Source organism: Lemur catta, chromosome 7 (assembly GCF_020740605.2).
Source record: "Lemur catta isolate mLemCat1 chromosome 7, mLemCat1.pri, whole genome shotgun sequence".
NCBI classification, from domain to species: domain Eukaryota; kingdom Metazoa; phylum Chordata; class Mammalia; order Primates; family Lemuridae; genus Lemur; species Lemur catta.
Window position 1 is genome coordinate 59,815,106 of NC_059134.1, and position 19,724 is coordinate 59,834,829.

The window sequence follows — 19,724 nt, forward strand, 5'->3', positions numbered from 1 at the left end:
CCTGTATCAAGGGCCAGTGTAAAGCAAAGCTGGAAAACATACCCAGAATGCAGTAGGTGCTCAGTCGATGCACATTCCTTTCTCCTTTGCCCCTAAGTGACAGGAGCAGGTTTGCCATTACACTGGCTTTAGAAGCAAGGGCTAACCCTGAGGCTGGGGCAGGGCCCAACATTGCTGGCTAGGCAGGAGCCAGCAGGCTGAGGTCAGTGATCTGTCCCCAGAGCCATGTTTCCCAGGTTGGCAGGAGCTATGCTTTGTCTGCCTCCCAGAGGAAACTTCAGGCAGGTCTCCCTCTCCCTAGCACCTGTCCTAGATGCTTCTCTCCAGTGAGGATCAAAGGATGCAAACTGAATTTGGCAGAATTCTGAGAAAATTTCACTGAGGGGAAGAAAATGAGGCCTCATTTATCCAGCACCATTGGTATGACCTCTGTAGCCAGGTGCAGAGGGAAGGGCATGGGCTCCAGGGTTAGACAGTTCAAGTCTCAGCTCTACTGTATCTGAGCTTTGAAACCTTGAACAAGTTACTGAACCTCAGTTTCTTTGTAGGGGCCATACCTGTACCTACCTCTGAGAGTGGATGTGAGGATTCAGGCATTCAGCAAGCAGGTGGCGAACACCTACTCTGTGGCAAACATGTTCTAGGATGTAGTGATGAACAAGACCCAGTCTCTGCCCTTGCGGAGCCACTTTCTAGTGGTTGGAATGAAGTAGCACATGGAAAGCACTAAGCAGAACACCTGTAATGAAAGTAGAAGTGCCTTTCGGTGTTCACCGTTGACACTGCATCGCTTCCTCTCAGCGAGTCCCTGATCATGGCTTTTGTTACAAATCCCGTAAAGTGCTATTATGCAGTGATACCCTTGAGGTTTGCTGAGTGGATGGAGCTCTGTACCCTTGAGCTGATTGGCCCCAGAATGCTAAACTTTTATAATTCTTCTGTCTCTTCCTGTTTGCTCCTTTTCTCTTCCTTTGGCACATCTGTCTCTAGTATAGATATCTCCTTCAACGTCACTTCTAGAAAAGGCTAAAGATTCCAAGGAAACTTCCCAAGGTGGTCAAAGAAGGAACCTTATTTTCCGTCCCTCTGTGAGGCCTGATGGCAGCTCCACAGATGTGGAGATTATACCTGTTTAAATTTATGATCTATCTGCTATGGTAATAACAGTTCTGAACATTTGCACAGCATGGTTTACTAAGGCCCTTTCACCAGTATGACAACATCTAGTCCTCACGATAGCCCTATAAAATACCCTCCTCTGAACTCCTGCAACAGCTATGCTTTCCTTTATCATCATACTTGACCTATGTTTCCTGGGTCTCACTGCTTCTCCAGATTAAGAGTATGTTGAAGGCTCAGTGAGTTCCCCAGTGCCCCCCAACACAGAGCCTGGCCCAGAGGGGGCCTCCAGAAAGTGTGTTGGACAGATGGATGGGTGGGTAACCTGACTGACTTCTGGATACCAGGAATAGTTGGGTGCCCTGAGAGATGCCAGAGAGCAGGTACAGCCTCACCTGAAGGCACTCTCAGTAGCTGGAGCAGTTGCAGGGAGCACTGCAGCCAGGGTGTGAGTCCAGTGCTCAGAGAACCCAGAGGAGGGAGCAGCTGGCTGCTGGGGCTTGGAGGAGGAGGGCTGGAGCATTCTGGGGAGGCCTCCTGGATGAGGTGAGACTGAGAGTTCTAAAGCCTGCCCAGGCTATACAGTCCCTTTCCTTCCCAGGGTCGGCTGACAGATGGAAAAGGGAAGACGATTGACTGCAAGGATGCCATCTTCATCATGACCTCCAACGTGGCCAGTGATGAGATCGCACAGCACGCATTGCAGCTGAGGCAGGAAGCTTTGGAGATGAGCCGTAACCGTATTGCTGAAAACCTTGGTATGGTGGCTGACCTGAGCCTGGGCCAGTGATCAGGCCACCGGCCCATCTCCTGGGGACAAGGATGGGATTTGGGGTCCCGGGCCTAGGGGAGGGTCCTACTAGGCAGCTTTGTCCCTAGCTGACTCTGAGCAGACACCAAGCACCATACCAGGTAGTGGAGGGGGACAGACAAAGAGATAGTGCCCCTGCTTCCTCAAGAAAGCCCAAGTCTGTTGGGTGATAGGACAGTTCCAGACAGGGATAAAAAGAGCTACACCAGGGGGGTGAGGGGCCAGAAAGTGGCCAGGGTCTTAGGGGACTAAAGAGATGCACAGTCAACAGATAGAGGTGCTTTAGTGCAACGAGGGCACAGCAGGTCAAAAACTATATGGCAATGAACACAGTCCTTTCCACCCAGGGCAGCTTCCTGCATAGGCAGGCCCTGGAGAGTGCTAAAAAGGTGGAGCACGTCAGGCAGGAGGCAGTGCCTGTTCAGGACTGAACCCCCACCCCGCTTCCTCCGGTCAGAACTCAAGTCTTGCTCCTGACTCTTCTCTCCTCGCCCTCCCTCGCACAACTCCCACCCTAAGGAACCCCAGGCTTTGTGGCGCATGAGAGCTGGAAGGGCCTCAGAAAGTACCTAGTCAGGCAAGGAGACCAGGCCAAAGCCCAGAAAGCCTTAGGCCTTGAACAGGATCACACAGACAGGGGCAGGAACAGGGCTCTTTTCATAGGTAGTCCTAAGCAGCAGGCACAGCCCCCAAAGCTAAGTGTGGGAAGTAAGCAGTTTATGATTCTAACTCCACAGGGGATGTCCAGATTAGTGACAAAATCACCATCTCAAAGAACTTCAAGGAGAATGTGATTCGCCCCATCCTGAAAGTAAGAGGTCCTTCTTGGTACTTCCTGCTGGAGCCTAAGTTTGGGGGAGGGGACTTTAGCCATCCTAAAGATATGGAAACCCCCTCCCCACTGGGGTCCAGTAATTCCCCTTTCCCCCTGTGGGTCACTGAGCTCACCTCATCCCTAACCTGGCCCTGCAGGCTCACTTCCGGAGGGATGAGTTTCTGGGACGGATCAATGAGATAGTCTACTTCCTCCCGTTCTGCCACTCGGAGCTCATTCAGCTAGTCAACAAGGAACTAAACTTCTGGGCCAAGAGAGTAAGAGGGGACTGACTGCTTATGGGTGGGGATGGGACATCTGGCCACTGGAATTCTGGAGCATGGGTCTGGGAACACCCCCATCCCCCAAAAGGTGGAGCACAGTGGTATGGGGCCAGGGGCCTTGGGGGTGCACATCTCTCACAGGCCCAGGCCTCAGGGAAGAGTGGCAAGAGATGGAAAGCACTGGGCCCACATGCAGACGCGTTTCTACCTGACCTGTCTCAGGCCAAGCAAAGGCACAATATCACACTGCTCTGGGACCGTGAGGTGGCAGACGTGTTGGTCGACGGCTACAATGTGCACTATGGGGCCCGCTCCATCAAACATGAGGTGAGCATAGGAGCCTGAGAGAAGTGAGCTACCTCCACACCTCCCTCCCCAGTGCCCCCCAGACCCAATCCCTGGGCTCCCTGCATGTCTCTCTACAGTTTGGCTGTTGGAATTCACACCCAGAGCAGATGCCCCTTCAGAACCAAAAACACAAGATGATCAAGTAAAACCTCTCTCTGGAGGGTGGCCCAGAGAACCCTCCCAGGAGTGGGAAATGGCTGGGAGCATCAGAAACTGACGTCATTAAGCCTTTAGCACAATCCTACAAGCTAGGTGTTGTTAGCCCCGCTTTGCAAATGAGATAACCCAGGCTCAGAGAAGGTCTCCGACTTGCCCTAGCAGTAAGTGATGGGGGCTGCTCAGGCCGAGGCAGTGCTGACCACTCACCTACCACCACCTGCAGGTAGAGCGCCGTGTGGTGAACCAGCTGGCAGCAGCCTACGAGCAGGACCTGCTGCCAGGGGGCTGTACTCTGCGCATCACCGTGGAGGACTCGGATAAGCAGCTACTCAAGAACCCGGAACTGCCCTCACCCCAGGCTGAGAAGCGTCTACCCAAGCTGCGGCTGGAGATCATCGATAAGGACAGCAAGACCCGCAAACTGGACATCCGGGCACCCCTACACCCTGAGAAGGTGTGCTACACCATCTAGCATCTACCTCCTTGCCTACACGTGCCCTCAGCATCCAATAAAGGCCCCTCGGCTATGGCATGGCAACTGACCTATCTTCCCCTCATGCCTCTACCTCCTCTCTACCCAGCCTAAGGCCTGCTTACCTCCTCACAGCCCCTGGAAGACCCCTCCTCAACCCCAAAGCCTGAGGCGGGAATTTTGCCCAAGCCCAGCCCCCTTGTTAAGGGCCCATAATCTACTAACAAGTCTGCAGGAAAGGAGCTGTCTTTTCACCCCTTTAAGGCAAGGAGGAGGGAGGAGCCTAATTATCTTTTAGCATGTTCCCCATACCACATAGTCACTGGAGCTATATCATATTCCCAGGAAGCTCAGAAATATGGCAGCTAAGAATAGATCAGGCCAGAAGACAGGGACCAAGCTGTGACCTGCCACCCTCTGCTGGTCCTCATATAATTCAGTCCCCAGAAAATATCACTGGGAGTGGAGGAAGAATGCAGAGGCCTAGGCACAGATGGTTCTACAATTTAGTCTGTAGCCACTTCATTCCATGCCCTAAAATTCATGCCCTTCAGCCAATAGGCCTTTTCCCCTTTCCACTGCCATATTATGCCCACTGCTCCTCCCTACCCCATGTCCTAGCATCAGTCCAGACCGTGTTTCTCCAGCCTTGGGGACTAGGTGAGTATAGGGCCCCTCTAGGAGAGGCCCTGACTGGCTCATTATCCTGCCGTACTCTGTGACTGAACAGCAGTCCCAGATGCCCAGGCAAGCTCAGCTCTGCGGGAGCCTCCTTAGGAGACTAGTGCCACAGACTCTGGGAAGCTATGGGTCAGGCCTGCCCCTGTGGCCGTGGAGTCTGCCTCAGCCCTGTCTATACTGCTGTACCAGTAAAATTAGCCTGGAATAAACATGCAATTTATACAGTCTGCATGTTAGTCACTAAGCAGAGGATCTAAACACCATCCCCCAAGGGCATTCAACAGGACAGCTGTGTTTCAGCCCAAGCTTAGCAAGAGCACAGCAAGTCTATAGCCTGGTGCAGCCTTGGGCACCGTCTGCAGTAGCCACCAGTGATAACCACTCCATCCACCTTCCCCCGTAGGGCCTTTATGGGACCCTCCTGGGTGTTAGCTAGTCTCTTTCAGGTAGCAGAGAGTGGGAGCAGGAATCAGAGTCCCTTGGGTGATGGAAGAGTGTCATACAATGTGATGGGGATGAGGCCGTCAGAATCTAGGGTGTGGGCTCTGCCAGATGCTCCAGCAGTTACTGTCTAGCCGCTCAGGAGCTGTGTCTGCTGCTCCCTACCTCAGTGACTGCTGTTCTTTTTGTTGTTTTTTACTGTTTGTTTTGAAATAATTTTAGACTTACAGAAAGTTGCAAAAATAGTAGAGAATTCCCATATACCCTTCACCCAGCTTCTAATATTAACATCTTATAAAACCATACTGTAGTTACCAAAAGCAGGAAATTAACATTGATACAATACTACTAACTTATCGATCTACAGACAGAATTTTGCCAGTTTTCCCCTTTTTCTGGTCCAAGATCCAACCCAGGATCCCACATTGCATTTTGTTGTCATGTTTCCTTTATCTCTGACAGTCTGTGGCAGCTTCTCCATCTTCCTTTGTCTTTTGACACTCTTGAAGAGTCCAGGCCAATTATTTTGGGTTTGTCTGATGTTTTTACATGATTAGATTTAAGTTCTACATTTTGGGCAAGATGACCACAGAAGTGATAATTGTGCCCGTCTTAGTACCTCTGAGCAGGGGGTGGGGTTAAGTTTGATCACATGGCTATGATGGTGGTCAGGTTTCTCCACTATAAAATTGTGAATTTAACCTTTGAAGTTGATAGTCTTCTGGGGAAATACTTTAAAGTATTTCTAGCCAAGCTGTGTAAATGTCTTATTTATCCTTAGAATCTTGCCTACTGATTTTAGCTTCCATCATCAATGGTTCTTGCTTATAACAAGTATTAATGTTGTACTCGCCTGATGATGACTTTGTTTCCTTATTCTATCTATATTTATTCATTGGTATTCTGCTATAAGGAAGAACTGTCCCTTTTCCCCCATTTATTTATTTGATAACATATCATTGTGAACTAATGGATATTTGTTTTAGTCTATGGGTTATAATCTAACACTGACATAGTTTACTTTGTTGCTCAAATTGGCCCAGATTTGGCCGTTGGGTACTCTTTCGAGTTTGCTCCTGTGTTGTTTCAATGTTGCCTTCATAGCACTTCTTACCTTCTGGCACCACAGGATGGTCCAGGCTTACTCATATTTTTCCTGTCCTAGGCATGACATCAGCCATTTCTCTAAGAAGCTCCCTGTTCCTTTTATTCCAGAAAAACAGAACTTAGAAACCAAGTGATTTCTGGGTACTGAGAAACCAAGATGTATACTCATTGCTGCTGGAGTGTCATTGCTTCTAGGCCCTCTCAGCAGACAAAGCTAGGAAATATATATATATATATATATGTTAATACATACAAATACATGCATCTGAATTTATTATCATATCTATCCATCTGTGTATTATTAAAAACCATGAGTTCATATTGATACCTGTGGTTCCAGTTCAATATACCATAGGGTTTGCAACTGCCATTCTTATGACTTTACTATTCTTTTTTTCTTTTTTTTTTTTTTTTTGATTCAGGATCTTGCTCTGTTTCTTGGGCTAGAGTGCAGTGGTGCCATCATAACTCACTGCAACCTCAAACTCCTGGGCTCAAGCGGTCCTCCTGCCTCAGCCTCCCGAGTAGCTAGGACTATAGGCGCGTGCTACCACACCTGGCTAATTTTTCTATTTTTTGCAGAGACAAGGTCTCACTTTTGCTCAGGCTGGTCTCAAACTCCTGGCCTCAAACAGTCTATCCACCTCAGCCTCCCAAAGTGCTAGGATTACAGGCATGAGTCACTGCGTCTGGCCTGACTTTACTATTTTTTCTCCCCTGCTATCTCTGTTTCTTCTCCTTTCTCTCTGTTTGGTGTTCAGACTTCTCTTAGAGGCTCTAATTAAGTCAGTCAGTGACCATCTTCTATGCAATATTTCTACAGGATAAAGGTCTTATGCCTGGCTTTCAATCCCTTGGTTGAATTAACCAAGGAACAACGGGCACTCAAAACCAGAAAACTTTTATACAAGAAAACCTAATAGCCACCTTCATGAGAGTAGGGTAGGGGACAGAGTAAGATCCAGACCTCCAGTGTGATGTTGGACCCATTATCTTACACTGTCATAGCATCCTGGGCAATGCTCAGCACATTTGCTCTACTTATTCTGTGTCTTCATCACTAGACTGTAAGCTCCAAGAGAGCAAATACCCAGCTGTTCAGCTCAATATTCTATTCATGGTACCTGGCACACTGCTACATGATGAATGCTCCAGGAATATTTGGAGGGGTAGGTGGGACCCGCAGCAAGCACAGATCTTCACAGTGGGCCCTGGGAGATAGCAGAGTATCATTTGTTTGCTAAGCATACTTTTACTTGTCATGTTCTTGTGGCCAAGCAGTGAGACCCACCAGGACCGGAGCTCTGAGCAAATGGAGCAAGGTGAGACCCATATACCTTATTGAGGATCCTAGAATACATAAGACTGGATTTGAAAATGCAAATGTACCACCTTTATTGTTCAAAAAGAAAAAATTAGAGGTATATAGTGATTTAGAAATTTAGGGAAGAAACACATTTAAATCCTAAGAAAAATGGACCAGTAAAGATAAAAACTACAGTTAATAAGGTAGGGAAAAAAACACAAGAAAAAGTATAAATTAAAAAATAATTCTTTGAAAGCACCAATAAAATAGATAAAACCAAACCAGGCACAGTGGCTCATACCTGTAATCCCAGTGCTTTGGTAGGCCAAGGTGGGAGGATTGCTTGAATCCAGGAGTTTGAGGTTTCAGTGAGCTATGATCACACCACTGCATTTTAGTCTGGGTGACAAGGTGAGAACCTGTCTCAAAAAAAAGGGAAGAAAAATAGATAAAATTTCCTGGTCCTGATAAAGGGAAAAGGAGCCCAAAAAGGAGGGAAAAATACAGTTTAAGATTAAGAATGAGGCCGGGCGCGGTGGCTCACGCCTGTAATCCTAGCACTCTGGGAGGCCGAGGCGGGCAGATTGTTTGAGCTCAGGAGTTCGAGACCAGCCTGAGCAAGAACAAGACCCCGTCTCTACTAAAAATAGAAAGAAATTATATGGACAGCTAAAAATATATATATGGAAAAATTAGCCGGGCATGGTGGCACATGCCTGTAGTCCAAGCTACACGGGAGGCTGAGGCAGGAGGATTGCTTGAGCCCAGGAGTTTGAGGTTGCTGTGAGCTAGGCTGATGCCACGGCACTCTAGCCAGGGCAACAGAGCGAGACTCTGTCTAAAAAAAACAAACAAAAAAAAGATTAAGAATGAAAAATTAGACATAACCATATATGTGGAAGAATTGAGAATAATTGAGAATAATAATAGAAAAATTCTATGGCAGCAAATTTAAAAACAGAGCAAATGAATAATTTGCAAATACTTAAGTATTTAGCAAATACTTAAGACATAGTTTGAATAGGCCAGTTGATTACCAGAGAAGAAATTGGAAAGGTGATTAAAATTTTAACTTTTTAAAAGATTGTACCCGGGCACAATGGCTCACACCTGTAATCCCAGCACTTTGGGAGGCTGAGGCAGGAGGATCGCTTGAGGCCAGGAATTTGAGAACATCCTGGGCAATGTTAGTAAGACCCTGTCTCTACAAAAAATTTAAAAATTAGCTGGTTGTGGTAGCACACACTTGTACTCCCAGCTACTCGAGAGGCTAAGGCAGGAGGATCGCTTGAGCCCAGGCATTCGAGGCTGTAGTGAGCTATAATCGCACCACTGTACTCCAGCCTAGGTGACAGAACAAGACTGTCCCTCTAAAAAAAAGAAAAAGATTATGTTCTTTTTATTAAGCTTTTTAATTGAAATATATTTATGGAAAAGTATATAACTCAATGAATTATTACAAAGTGAACACATTCTTGTAGCCATCACTCAGCCCCCAAAATAGATGAGTTTTAACTTTTAACTATTAAATAAACTGCCAGTGTACTCGAACCTGGTAAGGTACCAAAAAGAATGCCACAGACTAATCTCACTTATGACCACAGATGGAAAACTTCCGTACAAAATCCAGTTGAATTATACATTATGATCCCAGCTGAATTATACATTATGATCATATAAGATTTATTTCAGTAATAGAAGGCTCAGTATCAGAAAACTTACTACATTACATCAAGAACTTAAATATTATTTAGATATCTATAGAGTAATAGTATTGATGTTGATTTTCTCATTTTGATAATTATACTATGATTATGGAAGAGAATATTTTGTTTTTAGAAAATAGAAATATTTAGAGGTTAAAAGCAGTTTGCCAGTATTTCAGGAAACTTTATATGTGTATAATACATATATACATACACATATGTACATACATGTATATACATAGAATGATAAAGAAAAGTGTTAATATTTGGGAAATCTGAGGAAAGGGTATGCAGGAATTCTTTGTATTCTGCAAATTTTCTGTAAGTCTAAAATTATTTCAAAATAAAGTTTTTTAAATGAAAGGTAATAAAACATGATTATATCAGTATGTGCTGATATATCAATAATATTTAGTATCAGTATATGCTGAAGAAATTTTGCAGCTTTAAGTATAAGTTGGTAAAATTAAAGCTCCAAGGAAAAGAGAAATGATTTGAATATGATAGATTATCAAAACTCAACAGCAGGCCAGGCACAGTGGCTCACACCTGTAATCCTGGCACTCTGGAAGGCCGAGGTGAGAGGATTTCTTGAGCTTAGGAGTTCAAGACCAGCCTGAGCAAGAGCGAGACCCCATGTCTACTAAAAATAGAAAAATTAGCCAGGCACGGTGGCGCATGCCTGTAGTCCCAGCTACTCAGGAGGCTGAGGCAGGAGGATCCCTTGAGCCCAGGCGTTTGAGGTTGCTGTGACAGCACTGCACTCTACCCAGGGCAACAGAGTGAGACTCCCTCTCAAAAAAAAGTAAACATTAAAAAAAAGAAAGAAAAAGAAACCCAACAGCAAACATTATTTTTAATTGTAACAACTAAAGCTATTTCTGTTAAAGTCTGAAATAAGACAAGATTCAACATTGCTTTGCAAATTGAAATGAAACCAATTAGAGAAGAAAACTAAATCACTATAAATATTTCAAAATAATGATCTTATTTTGTAGAAATATGATTGTATATTTTTTTTCATTTTTTTGTTTTTTGTGGGGTTTTTTTGAGACAGAGTCTCGCTCTGTTGCCCAAGCTAGAGTGCCATGGCGTCAGCCTAGCTCACAGCAACCTCAAACTCCTAGGCTCAAGCAATCCTCCTGCCTCAGCCTCCCAAGTAGCTGGGACTACAGGCATGCACCACCATGCCCGGCTAATTTTTTCTGTTTTTAGTTGTCTGGCTAATTTCTTTCTATTTTTAGTAGAGACGGGATCTCGGTCTTGCTCAGGCTGGTTTTGAACTCGACCTTAAGCAATCCTCCCATCTCAGCCTCCCAGAGTGCTAGGATTACAAGTGTGAGCCACCATGCCCAGCCCAATTGTGTATTTAGAAAATCCAGGCTGGGCGCGGTGGCTCACACCTGTAATCCTAGCATTCTGGGAGGCCGAGGCGGGTGGATCGCTCGAGGTCAGGAGTTCGAGACCAGCCTGAGCGAGACCCCGTCTCTACTAAAAATAGAAAGAAATTATCTGGACAACTAAAATACATATAGAAAAAATTAGCCGGGCATGGTGGCACGTGCCTGTAGTCCCAGCTACTCGAGAGGCTGAGGCAGGAGGATCGCTTAAGCCCAGGAGTTTGAGGTTGCTGTGAGCTAGGCTGACGCCATGGCACTCACTCTAGCCCGGGCAACACAGCGAGACTCTGTCTCAAAAAAAAAAAAAAAAAAAGAAAATCCAAAAGGCTATAGTAAAAACCTGTTAGCATTAATAAGAAAATTTGTAAGTAGCTGAATACAAGATAAATGTACAAAAATCTCTAGTCTAGCAGTAATCAACTAGAAACAGTAACAAAAGAACAACATTCCATTCACAGTTGCAGCAAATAGGTGTATATATTTGTTCATATATATATAAGCTACTTCTGGAACAGAGCAGAATTGGGCAATTGAGGCACAGCAATGGAAGGGAAGCTTCACTATATTCATTTCTTATGCTATTTTTAGTAAGTTTTGAACTATAGTAATCTATTATTTATTCAAAATTATAAAATACTTGAGAATAAATTTAAGAAAAAATCATATTGAAGGACATAAAAGATCTGACAAATGAAAAAATATACCAGATTCTAGAAAGGATGACAATAATTAATATTAAAATATCTATTCTTAATATATAATTTAGTGCAATGTAATTAGATTTGACAGCATTTTTAATCAAATAAAATGAACTAAAGTCATGTTGTACTACTATGTCCATAGGTGATGCCATATGGAGCTACTGTTTTCTGGGTCTAGGCTGTCAGAAACTTACAATACTACTCCTTTCACAATCCCATCTTGATAGTATGCAAATTAGGGAATATGTAAATGTGACTACCATCCACACACACCCTAAATACAATTATGAGCAAAAGGAAAAAGAAGGGTTATTGTGTGTGAGCATAGAAGCTATATATGAGTGTGAAGCAGACAAAGTGGTGTAAACTGAAGGTAGAGATGCAAGTTTCCTGATTTCAAAGTGCCTTGGATGTCATGCTAAGGTAATGAAATGACCAGATTTGTATTTTTAATAGACTCTCTGATTACATGTGCGGAATGGTTTGGGATGACTTCTGACCAAGTTACAACACGTGGAGTAGTTCCAGGCAAACTCCCTTCCCACCTGCAACAAATATTTAATATACGTAACAAAATAGAAGGTTTAACAAGCAACTAGACTTGAAACTAAGAATGGAAAATCCCTGGGTGCCAGAAATGAATAGGAACCTAAAAATCAGAGAGTGAGTGAAAGTGGAGGTCGAGGAGTTCTTAGCGACTTGGGACCAGATATAGGTCTAATGTCCGGGTGCTGGGACTTCAACAATGAAACCAGTCTCAAAAGACCACCTCCTTGTGAAGACTAGAAAAACACTGTTCATTGTCCTGGAAATCAGCAGAGGAATGCAAGAAAGTCTGTCATTACTCAGAAATTGAAGTAGAGGCAGCTAAAAAGAAACTCATATTTGCTTTTTCTGAGATTGTTTCAAATTCACAATACCAAATGTTACTGGGATGCCAAGCTGAAAAACTAACAAAAAGCCGGTCCTGGCTGGGTGCAGTGGCTCACTCCTGTAATCCCAGCACTTTGGGAGGCCAAAGCTGGAGGATTGCTTGAGGCCAGAAGTTTGAGACCAGCCTGAGCAAGAGCAAGACCCCATCTCTACAAAAAAGAAAAATTAGGCCAGGCACGGTGGCTCACGCCTGTAATCCTAGCACTCTGGGAGCCCAAGGTTGGTGGATTGTTTGAGCTCAGGAGCTCAAGACCAGCCTGAGCAAGAACAAGACCCTGTCTCTACTAAAAATAGAAAGAAATTATATGGGCACCTAAAAATATATATATAGAAAAAATTAGCCAGGCATGGTGGCGCATGCCTATAGTCCCAGGTACTCGGGAGGCTGAGGCAGAAGGATTGCTTGAGCCCAGGAGTTTGAGGTTGCTGTGAGCTGGGCTGACGTCACGGCACTCTATCCCGGGCAACAGAGTGAGACTCTGTCTCAAAAAGAAAGAAAGAAAAATTAGCCAGGCATGGTGGCACATGCCTGTAGTCCCAGCTACTGAAGAGGCTGAGGCAGGAGAATGGCTTGAGCCCAGGAGTCTGATGTTGCAGTGAGCTATGATGAGGCCACTGCACTCCAGCCCCACTAGCCCCAGTGACAGAGCCAGACCAAGACCCTGTCTCAAAAAAAAAAAAAAAAACTGGTCCTGGACCAATGAAACCTATAGGATTCTATAGAAACAAGCACAAAATTGTTCTATAAAATTATTGCCATAATCCAGTTTTCACAAAGGAACCTGTGGAGAAACAAATCCTACTGAAAATAAATTTACAGAGGAAACTTATCCCGCTTCAAAAAAAGGAAACAAACCACCATGAATGAAAATATAGATGGAACAAATGTGAGAATTTGTACTCCACAAAGTATCAGTAATGTAAGAATAAAATATGAATTTGAAATGTGTTTTAAATTGTTCAAAGAAATGAAGAGAAGACTAGAAACCATAAGGCAAGAAAGGACAATATGGAAAAAAAAATAGGTGGATTTGAAAAAGGGCCTTCCTTCTGGGTAGTTTCTTCAAATTAATTTCCATGTTTTTTACATTTCATTTTCTCTAGTGTTGTGTTCCTTAATTAAGTATTAGATGCCAGGACTGGTAAGGACTCATAACTCTTAAAGAAGAAGATTTGGATCAGCCAGTGGACAAAGAACCCTAATGATCTAAGGCACTGACACAGGGCAAGGGGAATATGGAATGGGTAGGGGAGGAGAGAAGTCACCAGTGCCACCCCCCAGAGAGCCATGATCAGTTGCAAAGATAAGGAATGTAACCTCAACCACAATCCTGAAACCATTTGCCACCATCCTCTAAGAGTCTTCAAACCTAATCCCACCATGCTTCACAATTTGTCACAGTAATCCCAAGAAGGCTAAACCTCAGTGGTCATCTATCACGACCTCATCACATACTACTCCCCTTTGTAACCCTCCACTGTCCTCCAGCTCCCCTTCTATAATCAGCACATTCTTCTATGTAAGCACCTTCTTGTTGGAATATTTGCTTCACCTGTCCACCATAACTGTCTCCTGAAGACATTGCTTACTTTGGCTGACCCCTAACATGCTGCTTCCCTTGGAGCTCTCTTAGGCAGAGGCTGCTTTTCTCATCAGACCCAGGAAGTGAGTCCCCATTGTTTCTCCTCAATTCTTTCTCACCCTCCCAGCTTTTTTGAATTCAGCAGTTTGACTATACCAGCCATTCTCCCATTGCCCTGTCTACTGATCTCCCAATCACTGTCTCACATACAGGGAAGAGTTTAGCCCCTGCATCGCTTTGTCTTCCCCAGCACATGCCATCATTCCTGGTGGCTTCAATTTCCCTATCCAACACCCTACTCTCCTCACATTTAGTGCTCTTTTCATGCCCCTGCCAACCTCAATCACCTATATCTTGGTCACTTCCTAAATTTTATCACAAGTAATTGAACTTCCCCAGAGTCCCCATCCCTCTCAAGCCAGTATCTTCCATCTTCCAGTTCACTTGCTCTGGAACATTCTATGTATAATTCTTTGACCTTAGTGGTACTTCTAGTCCATTAACCTCACCACTTCTTATTGTCCCTCTGGCCCCTCTTTTTGCACTCCCAAACCCGCTTAGATCTCAGGGTCTATTATTGCAATCTCTGCTTTGCAAACATTCTCAGAATCTGGGCTACCCAACTTCAATATAAATCTTCCCAAACCTGTACTTTAGAGAAAAGCTTCACACTACGTAGTGCCACCTATCCCTTGCACAGAGCAACTTACTCTCACAAAGATGAACATAGCAAACTCACATCAGTTGCTGTAACTTGTTCCATATCAAGGGTCTCTGTGATGAGTATTCTTCCTCTGGTTCTATCATAACCCCATTTAGATATCTTTTAACCTGTGGACAAAATTGAGAAGTTGACTGACACAATCTACATTAAAAAACTAGGGCAAAGAAAGGAAAAGGAAGGAAAAAGTATGGCAGATTGAGCACTGTATCTGTGCTCCCCACCTGAAGCACCCTTTACACACACAAAAAAGGTAAAATAATTTATTTTATTTTGTAAATTTTTTTTATTTCAGCATATTATGGAGGTACAAATGTTTAGGTTACATATATTGCCTTTGCCCCACCCGAGTCAGAGCTTCAAGCGTGTCCATCCCCCAGATGGTGTGCACCGTACCCATTAGGTGTGTATATACCCATCCCCTCCTCCCCTCCCATCAGCCCAACACCCAGTGAATGTTATTACTATCTGTACACTTAAGTGTTGATCAGTTAATACCAATTTGATGGTGATAAAATAATTTTTAAAGGTAAATGCCCAGAGGATTCTGGGAAGATAGCAGAGTAGGAAACATCAGGAATCTGTCCTCCCACACAGACAATCGCCCTGGCAGAATCTGTCTGATGTAACTATTTTGGATCTCTGGAGTCCATTGAAGTCCTGCTACTTCCCAGGGAAGTCTTGGGTGGTAAATTGTGGTTAATTTTGCTCAATTTCAGGTCTTGACGTAGAACATAATAGCAGCTACCCATCCCCTGCCTTCCATCCCCATGACAAGCAGCTGTGTACATGTTCCTGGAGCAGCTTGAATAAAGCCTGCAGAAGCTAGGGTAGGTAAAATGATCCTGTTAACCAAATATTTAGGATCTGTGCTCTGATTGCTGATTGCTACTTCTTATCACAGGGGTAGAGACAAAGAGGTAGAGGCCATTGTTGCTCCACCTTTTCCCATTGTCGCAAGCCCCTCCCCGTCTGGCTGACTTCTAGGATATTTAAAGCACTGCCACCATTCATCCACCTTTATTTCTCTCTTTTTTCCTTGTTGGAAGCCAAACATTCCTGTCTAGGATATTCAAAAGCAACTACATATAAAGAGAAAATTAGAAAGTGATCATGCATGTCCAAGAAAAGTTGCAGTCTTAGAAAAGACCTGAGAAGACCTTAAATTTATACCTCAGGCTGATCCTTGGCACAGGCACAATGTACAACAATAAAACAAAAAAACCCAGCAAACCCTGTGAAACAGAAAGAATCTGATTTCCAGAATTACCAAATTACTAGATTCAAATGCCTGGTTTTCAGCAAAAAATTATAAGGCGTACAAAGAAAGAGGAACTCATGGCCTATTCAAAGGAAAAAAAGAAGTCAACAGAAACTGTCCCTGAAAAAAACCTGGTGGGAGATCTATTAAACAAAGACTTTAAAACAGCTGCCTTAAAGATGTTTGAAGAACCAAAGAAAGACATTGAGAAAGTCAAGAAAATGATGTATGAACAAAATGTAAACATCAATAAAGAGAAAACCTTTAAAAAACACACACCAAAAAATAAATTAATTCTGGAGCTAAAAAATATAATAACTGAAATGAAAATTTTACTAGAGGCATTCAGGCAGATTTGAGCAGGCAGAAGAAAGAATCAACAAACATGAAAGTAGAACAATGGAAATTATCAAGTCAGGAAAGAACAGAAAGAAAAAAAGATCGAAGAAAAGTGATCAGAGCCTAAGGGACCTGTAGGACACCATCAAGCAGACCAACATATATCTTGTGGGAATCCCAGGAGAAGAGAGAAAAGCAGAGAGAATATTTGAAGAAATAATGGCTGAAAATGTCCCAAATTTGATGAAAGACATGAATATAAATATTCAAGAAGCTCAACAAACTCCAAGTAAGATAAACTCAAAGGCACCCCCACCAGAACACATTATAATCAAACTTTTGAAAGACAAGGACAAAGAGCAAGAGATAAGCAACTCATCACATACAAGGGATCCTTAAGGCTATCAGAAACTTTGGAGCCCAGAGGCAGTGGAAAAGAAAAAAAAACTAAATCAAAAATTCTATGCACAGCAAAACTTTCCTTCAAAAGTGAGGAAGAAATTAAGATATTCCCAGATGAATAAAAGCTGAAGCAGTTTATTACCACTAAACCTGCCCTGCAAGAAATGTTCACAGAGTTCTCCAGGGTGAAATGGAAAGAAACCAGACAGTAACTTGAAGTCATATGAATAAATAAAGATCTCAATAAAGGTAAATACATGGGCAATTATAAAAGCTAGTATTGTAGCAATGGTTTGTAGCTGCATTTTTTATTTTCCACATGATTAAGAGACTACTACATATTTTTTAAAGCTAGTATTGTAACTTTATTCTTATTTATTTATTTATTGTAATATCTGCTTCTCCATGGGTTGGAAGTATTGTAACTTTAATGTGTAACTCCATATTGTGTTTTCTACATAATTTAAGAGACTAATGCATTTCAAAGAATTATTGGTGAGTTTTAGGGCACACAGTGTATAAAGATGTAATTTTGTGACATCAACAACAAAAGGGTGGGGATGGGCTGTTAAAGGAAGCAGAGTTTTTGTATGTTATTGAAGTTAAGCTGGTATAAATTCAAATTATAGTGTTATAACTTTAGGATGTGTTTTTTTTTATTTCAGCATATTACGGGGGTACAAATGTTTAGGTTACATATATTATCTTGGCCCCACCCAAGTCAGAGCTTCAAGCATGTACATCCCCCAGACAGTGCCCACTACACCCATTAGGTGTGAATATACCCATCCCCTCCTGCCCCCTCCCACCTGCCCAACACCCAATGAATGTTACTACTATATGTGCATGTAAGTGCTGATCAGTTAATACCAATTTGATGGTGAGTACATGTGGTGCTTGTTTTTCCATTCTTGTGATACTTCACTTAGGAGAATGGGCTCCAGCTCCATCCAGGATAATACAAGAGGTGCTAGATCACCATGGTTTTTTTGTGGCTCAGTAGAACTCCATGGTATACATATACCACATTTTATTAATCCATTCATGTATTGATGGGCACTTGGGTTGTTTCCACATCTTTGCAATTGTGAATTGTGCTGCTATAAACATTCTAGTGCAGATGTCTTTTTTATAGAATGTCTTTTTTTTCCTTTGGGTAGATGCCCAGTAATGGGATTGCTGGATCAAATGGTAGTTCTACTTGTAGCTCTTTGAGGTATCTCCATATTACTTTCCACAGAGGTTGTACTAGTTTGCAGTCCCACCAGCAGTGTATGAATGTTCCTATCTCTCTGTATCCATGCCAAGATTTATTGTTTTGGGACTTTTTGATAAAAGCCATTCTCACTGTAGTTAAGTGATATCTCATTGTGGTTTTGATTTCCATTTCCCTGATGATTAGAGATGTTGACAATTTTTTCATATGTTTGTTGGCCATTAGTCTGTCTTCTTTTGAAAAGTTTCTGTTCATGTCTTTTGCCCACTTTTTAATGGGGTTGTTTGAGTTTTTCTTGCTGATTTTCCTGAATTCTATGTAGATTCTAATTATCAGCCCTTTATCAGATATGTAGCATGCGAATATTTTCTCCCATTCTGTAGATTGTCTGTTTGCTCTTGTGGTAGTTTCCTTGGCTGTGCAGAAGCTTTTTAATTTGATCAGTTCCAATTTATTTATTTTTATTGTTGCTGTGATTGCCTTTGGGGTCTTCCTCACAATTTTTTTCCCTAGGCCAATGTCCATAAGAGTTTTCCCAACATTTGCTTCAACCTTAAGCAAAAAGAACAGATTGGGAGGCATCAATTTACCAGACTTCAAGCTATACTACAAGACTATAGTAACTAAAACAGCATGGTACTGGCACAAGAGCAGAGACATAGACCAATGGAACAGAACTGAGAACCCAGATATAAAATCATCCTCATATAGCCATCTAATCTTTGACAAAGCAGACACAAACATACACTGGGGGAAAGAATCCTTATTCAATAAATCGTACTGGGAAAATTAGGTAGCCACATGTAGAAGACAAACAGGATCCTCACCTCTCACAAAAATCAACTCATGGTGAATACCAGGCTTAAACCTAAGACATGAAACTATAATAATTCTAGAAGAAAATGTTAGAAAAACTCTTATAGACATTGGCCTAGGGGAAGAATTTATGAAGAAGACCCCAAAGGCAATCACAGCAACAACAAAAATAAATAAATTGGACCTGATCAAATTAAAAATTTGCACAGCCAAGGAAACTATCATGAGAACAAACAGACAACCTACAGAATGGGAGAAAATATTCGCATGCCACACATCCCATAAAGGGCTGATTACATTAGGATGTTAAATGTAATCCCCATAGTAACCATGAAGAACATAGCTATAGAATGTACAAAAGGAAATGAGAAATTAATTTAAATGCCTCACTATAAAAAACCAACTAAACACAAAAGAAGACATTATTGCAGGAAGTGAAGATCAAAAAAGCCATAAGGCATATAGTAAACAAATAGCAAAATGACAGAATTAAGTCCCTCCTTATCAGTAAATGTAAATGGATTATTAAACTCTCCAAAAGACAAAGATTATCAGAATGTACTTAGTAACATGATCTGACCAAATGCTATCTAGAAGAGATTCACTTTAAATCCAAAGACACAAATAGATTGAAAGTGAAAAGATGGAAAAAATACTGTATGCAAATAGTAACCAAAAGAGAGCAAAGTATACATATCAGACAATGTATACTTTAAATTTTTACATAAGTTTATAAGAGAAAAGGCCATTATTAATACAAGGCTCAATACAGGAAAAAGATATAGTCATTATAAACATTTGTGTACCTAATAATAGACCATCAAAATATACGAAACAAAAACCGATGGAACTGAAATGAGAAATAGAAAGTTCTACAATAATAGTTGGAGACTTCAATACCCTACCCATGGCCAGGCACATTGGCCCACCCATGTAATCCTACATTCTGGGAAGCAGAGGTGGGAGGACTGCTTGAGCTCAGGAGGTCAAGACCAGCCTGAGCAAGAGAGAGACCCTGTCTCTACCAAAAATAGAAAAATTAGCCAGGCGTTGTGGCATGCACCTGTAGTCCCAGCTACTTGGGAGGCTGCGGCAGGAGGATCA

General features: G+C 42.7%; 1 protein-coding gene across 1 annotated transcript in view; it reads left to right on the forward strand.

Moving 5' to 3' along the window:
- The window catches only part of CLPB (caseinolytic mitochondrial matrix peptidase chaperone subunit B), a 141,809-nt gene extending 137,732 nt beyond the window's left edge, over positions 1-4,077 (forward strand). Inside the window, exons 12-16 of the mRNA XM_045555539.1 lie at positions 1,721-1,877; positions 2,668-2,741; positions 2,903-3,022; positions 3,251-3,355; positions 3,759-4,077. Of these exons, the coding sequence (XP_045411495.1) occupies positions 1,721-1,877; positions 2,668-2,741; positions 2,903-3,022; positions 3,251-3,355; positions 3,759-4,007 (705 nt within the window). The 3' untranslated portion in view covers positions 4,008-4,077. The remainder of the gene's footprint in view (positions 1-1,720; positions 1,878-2,667; positions 2,742-2,902; positions 3,023-3,250; positions 3,356-3,758) is intronic.
- Positions 4,078-19,724: the final 15,647 nt, after the last annotated feature.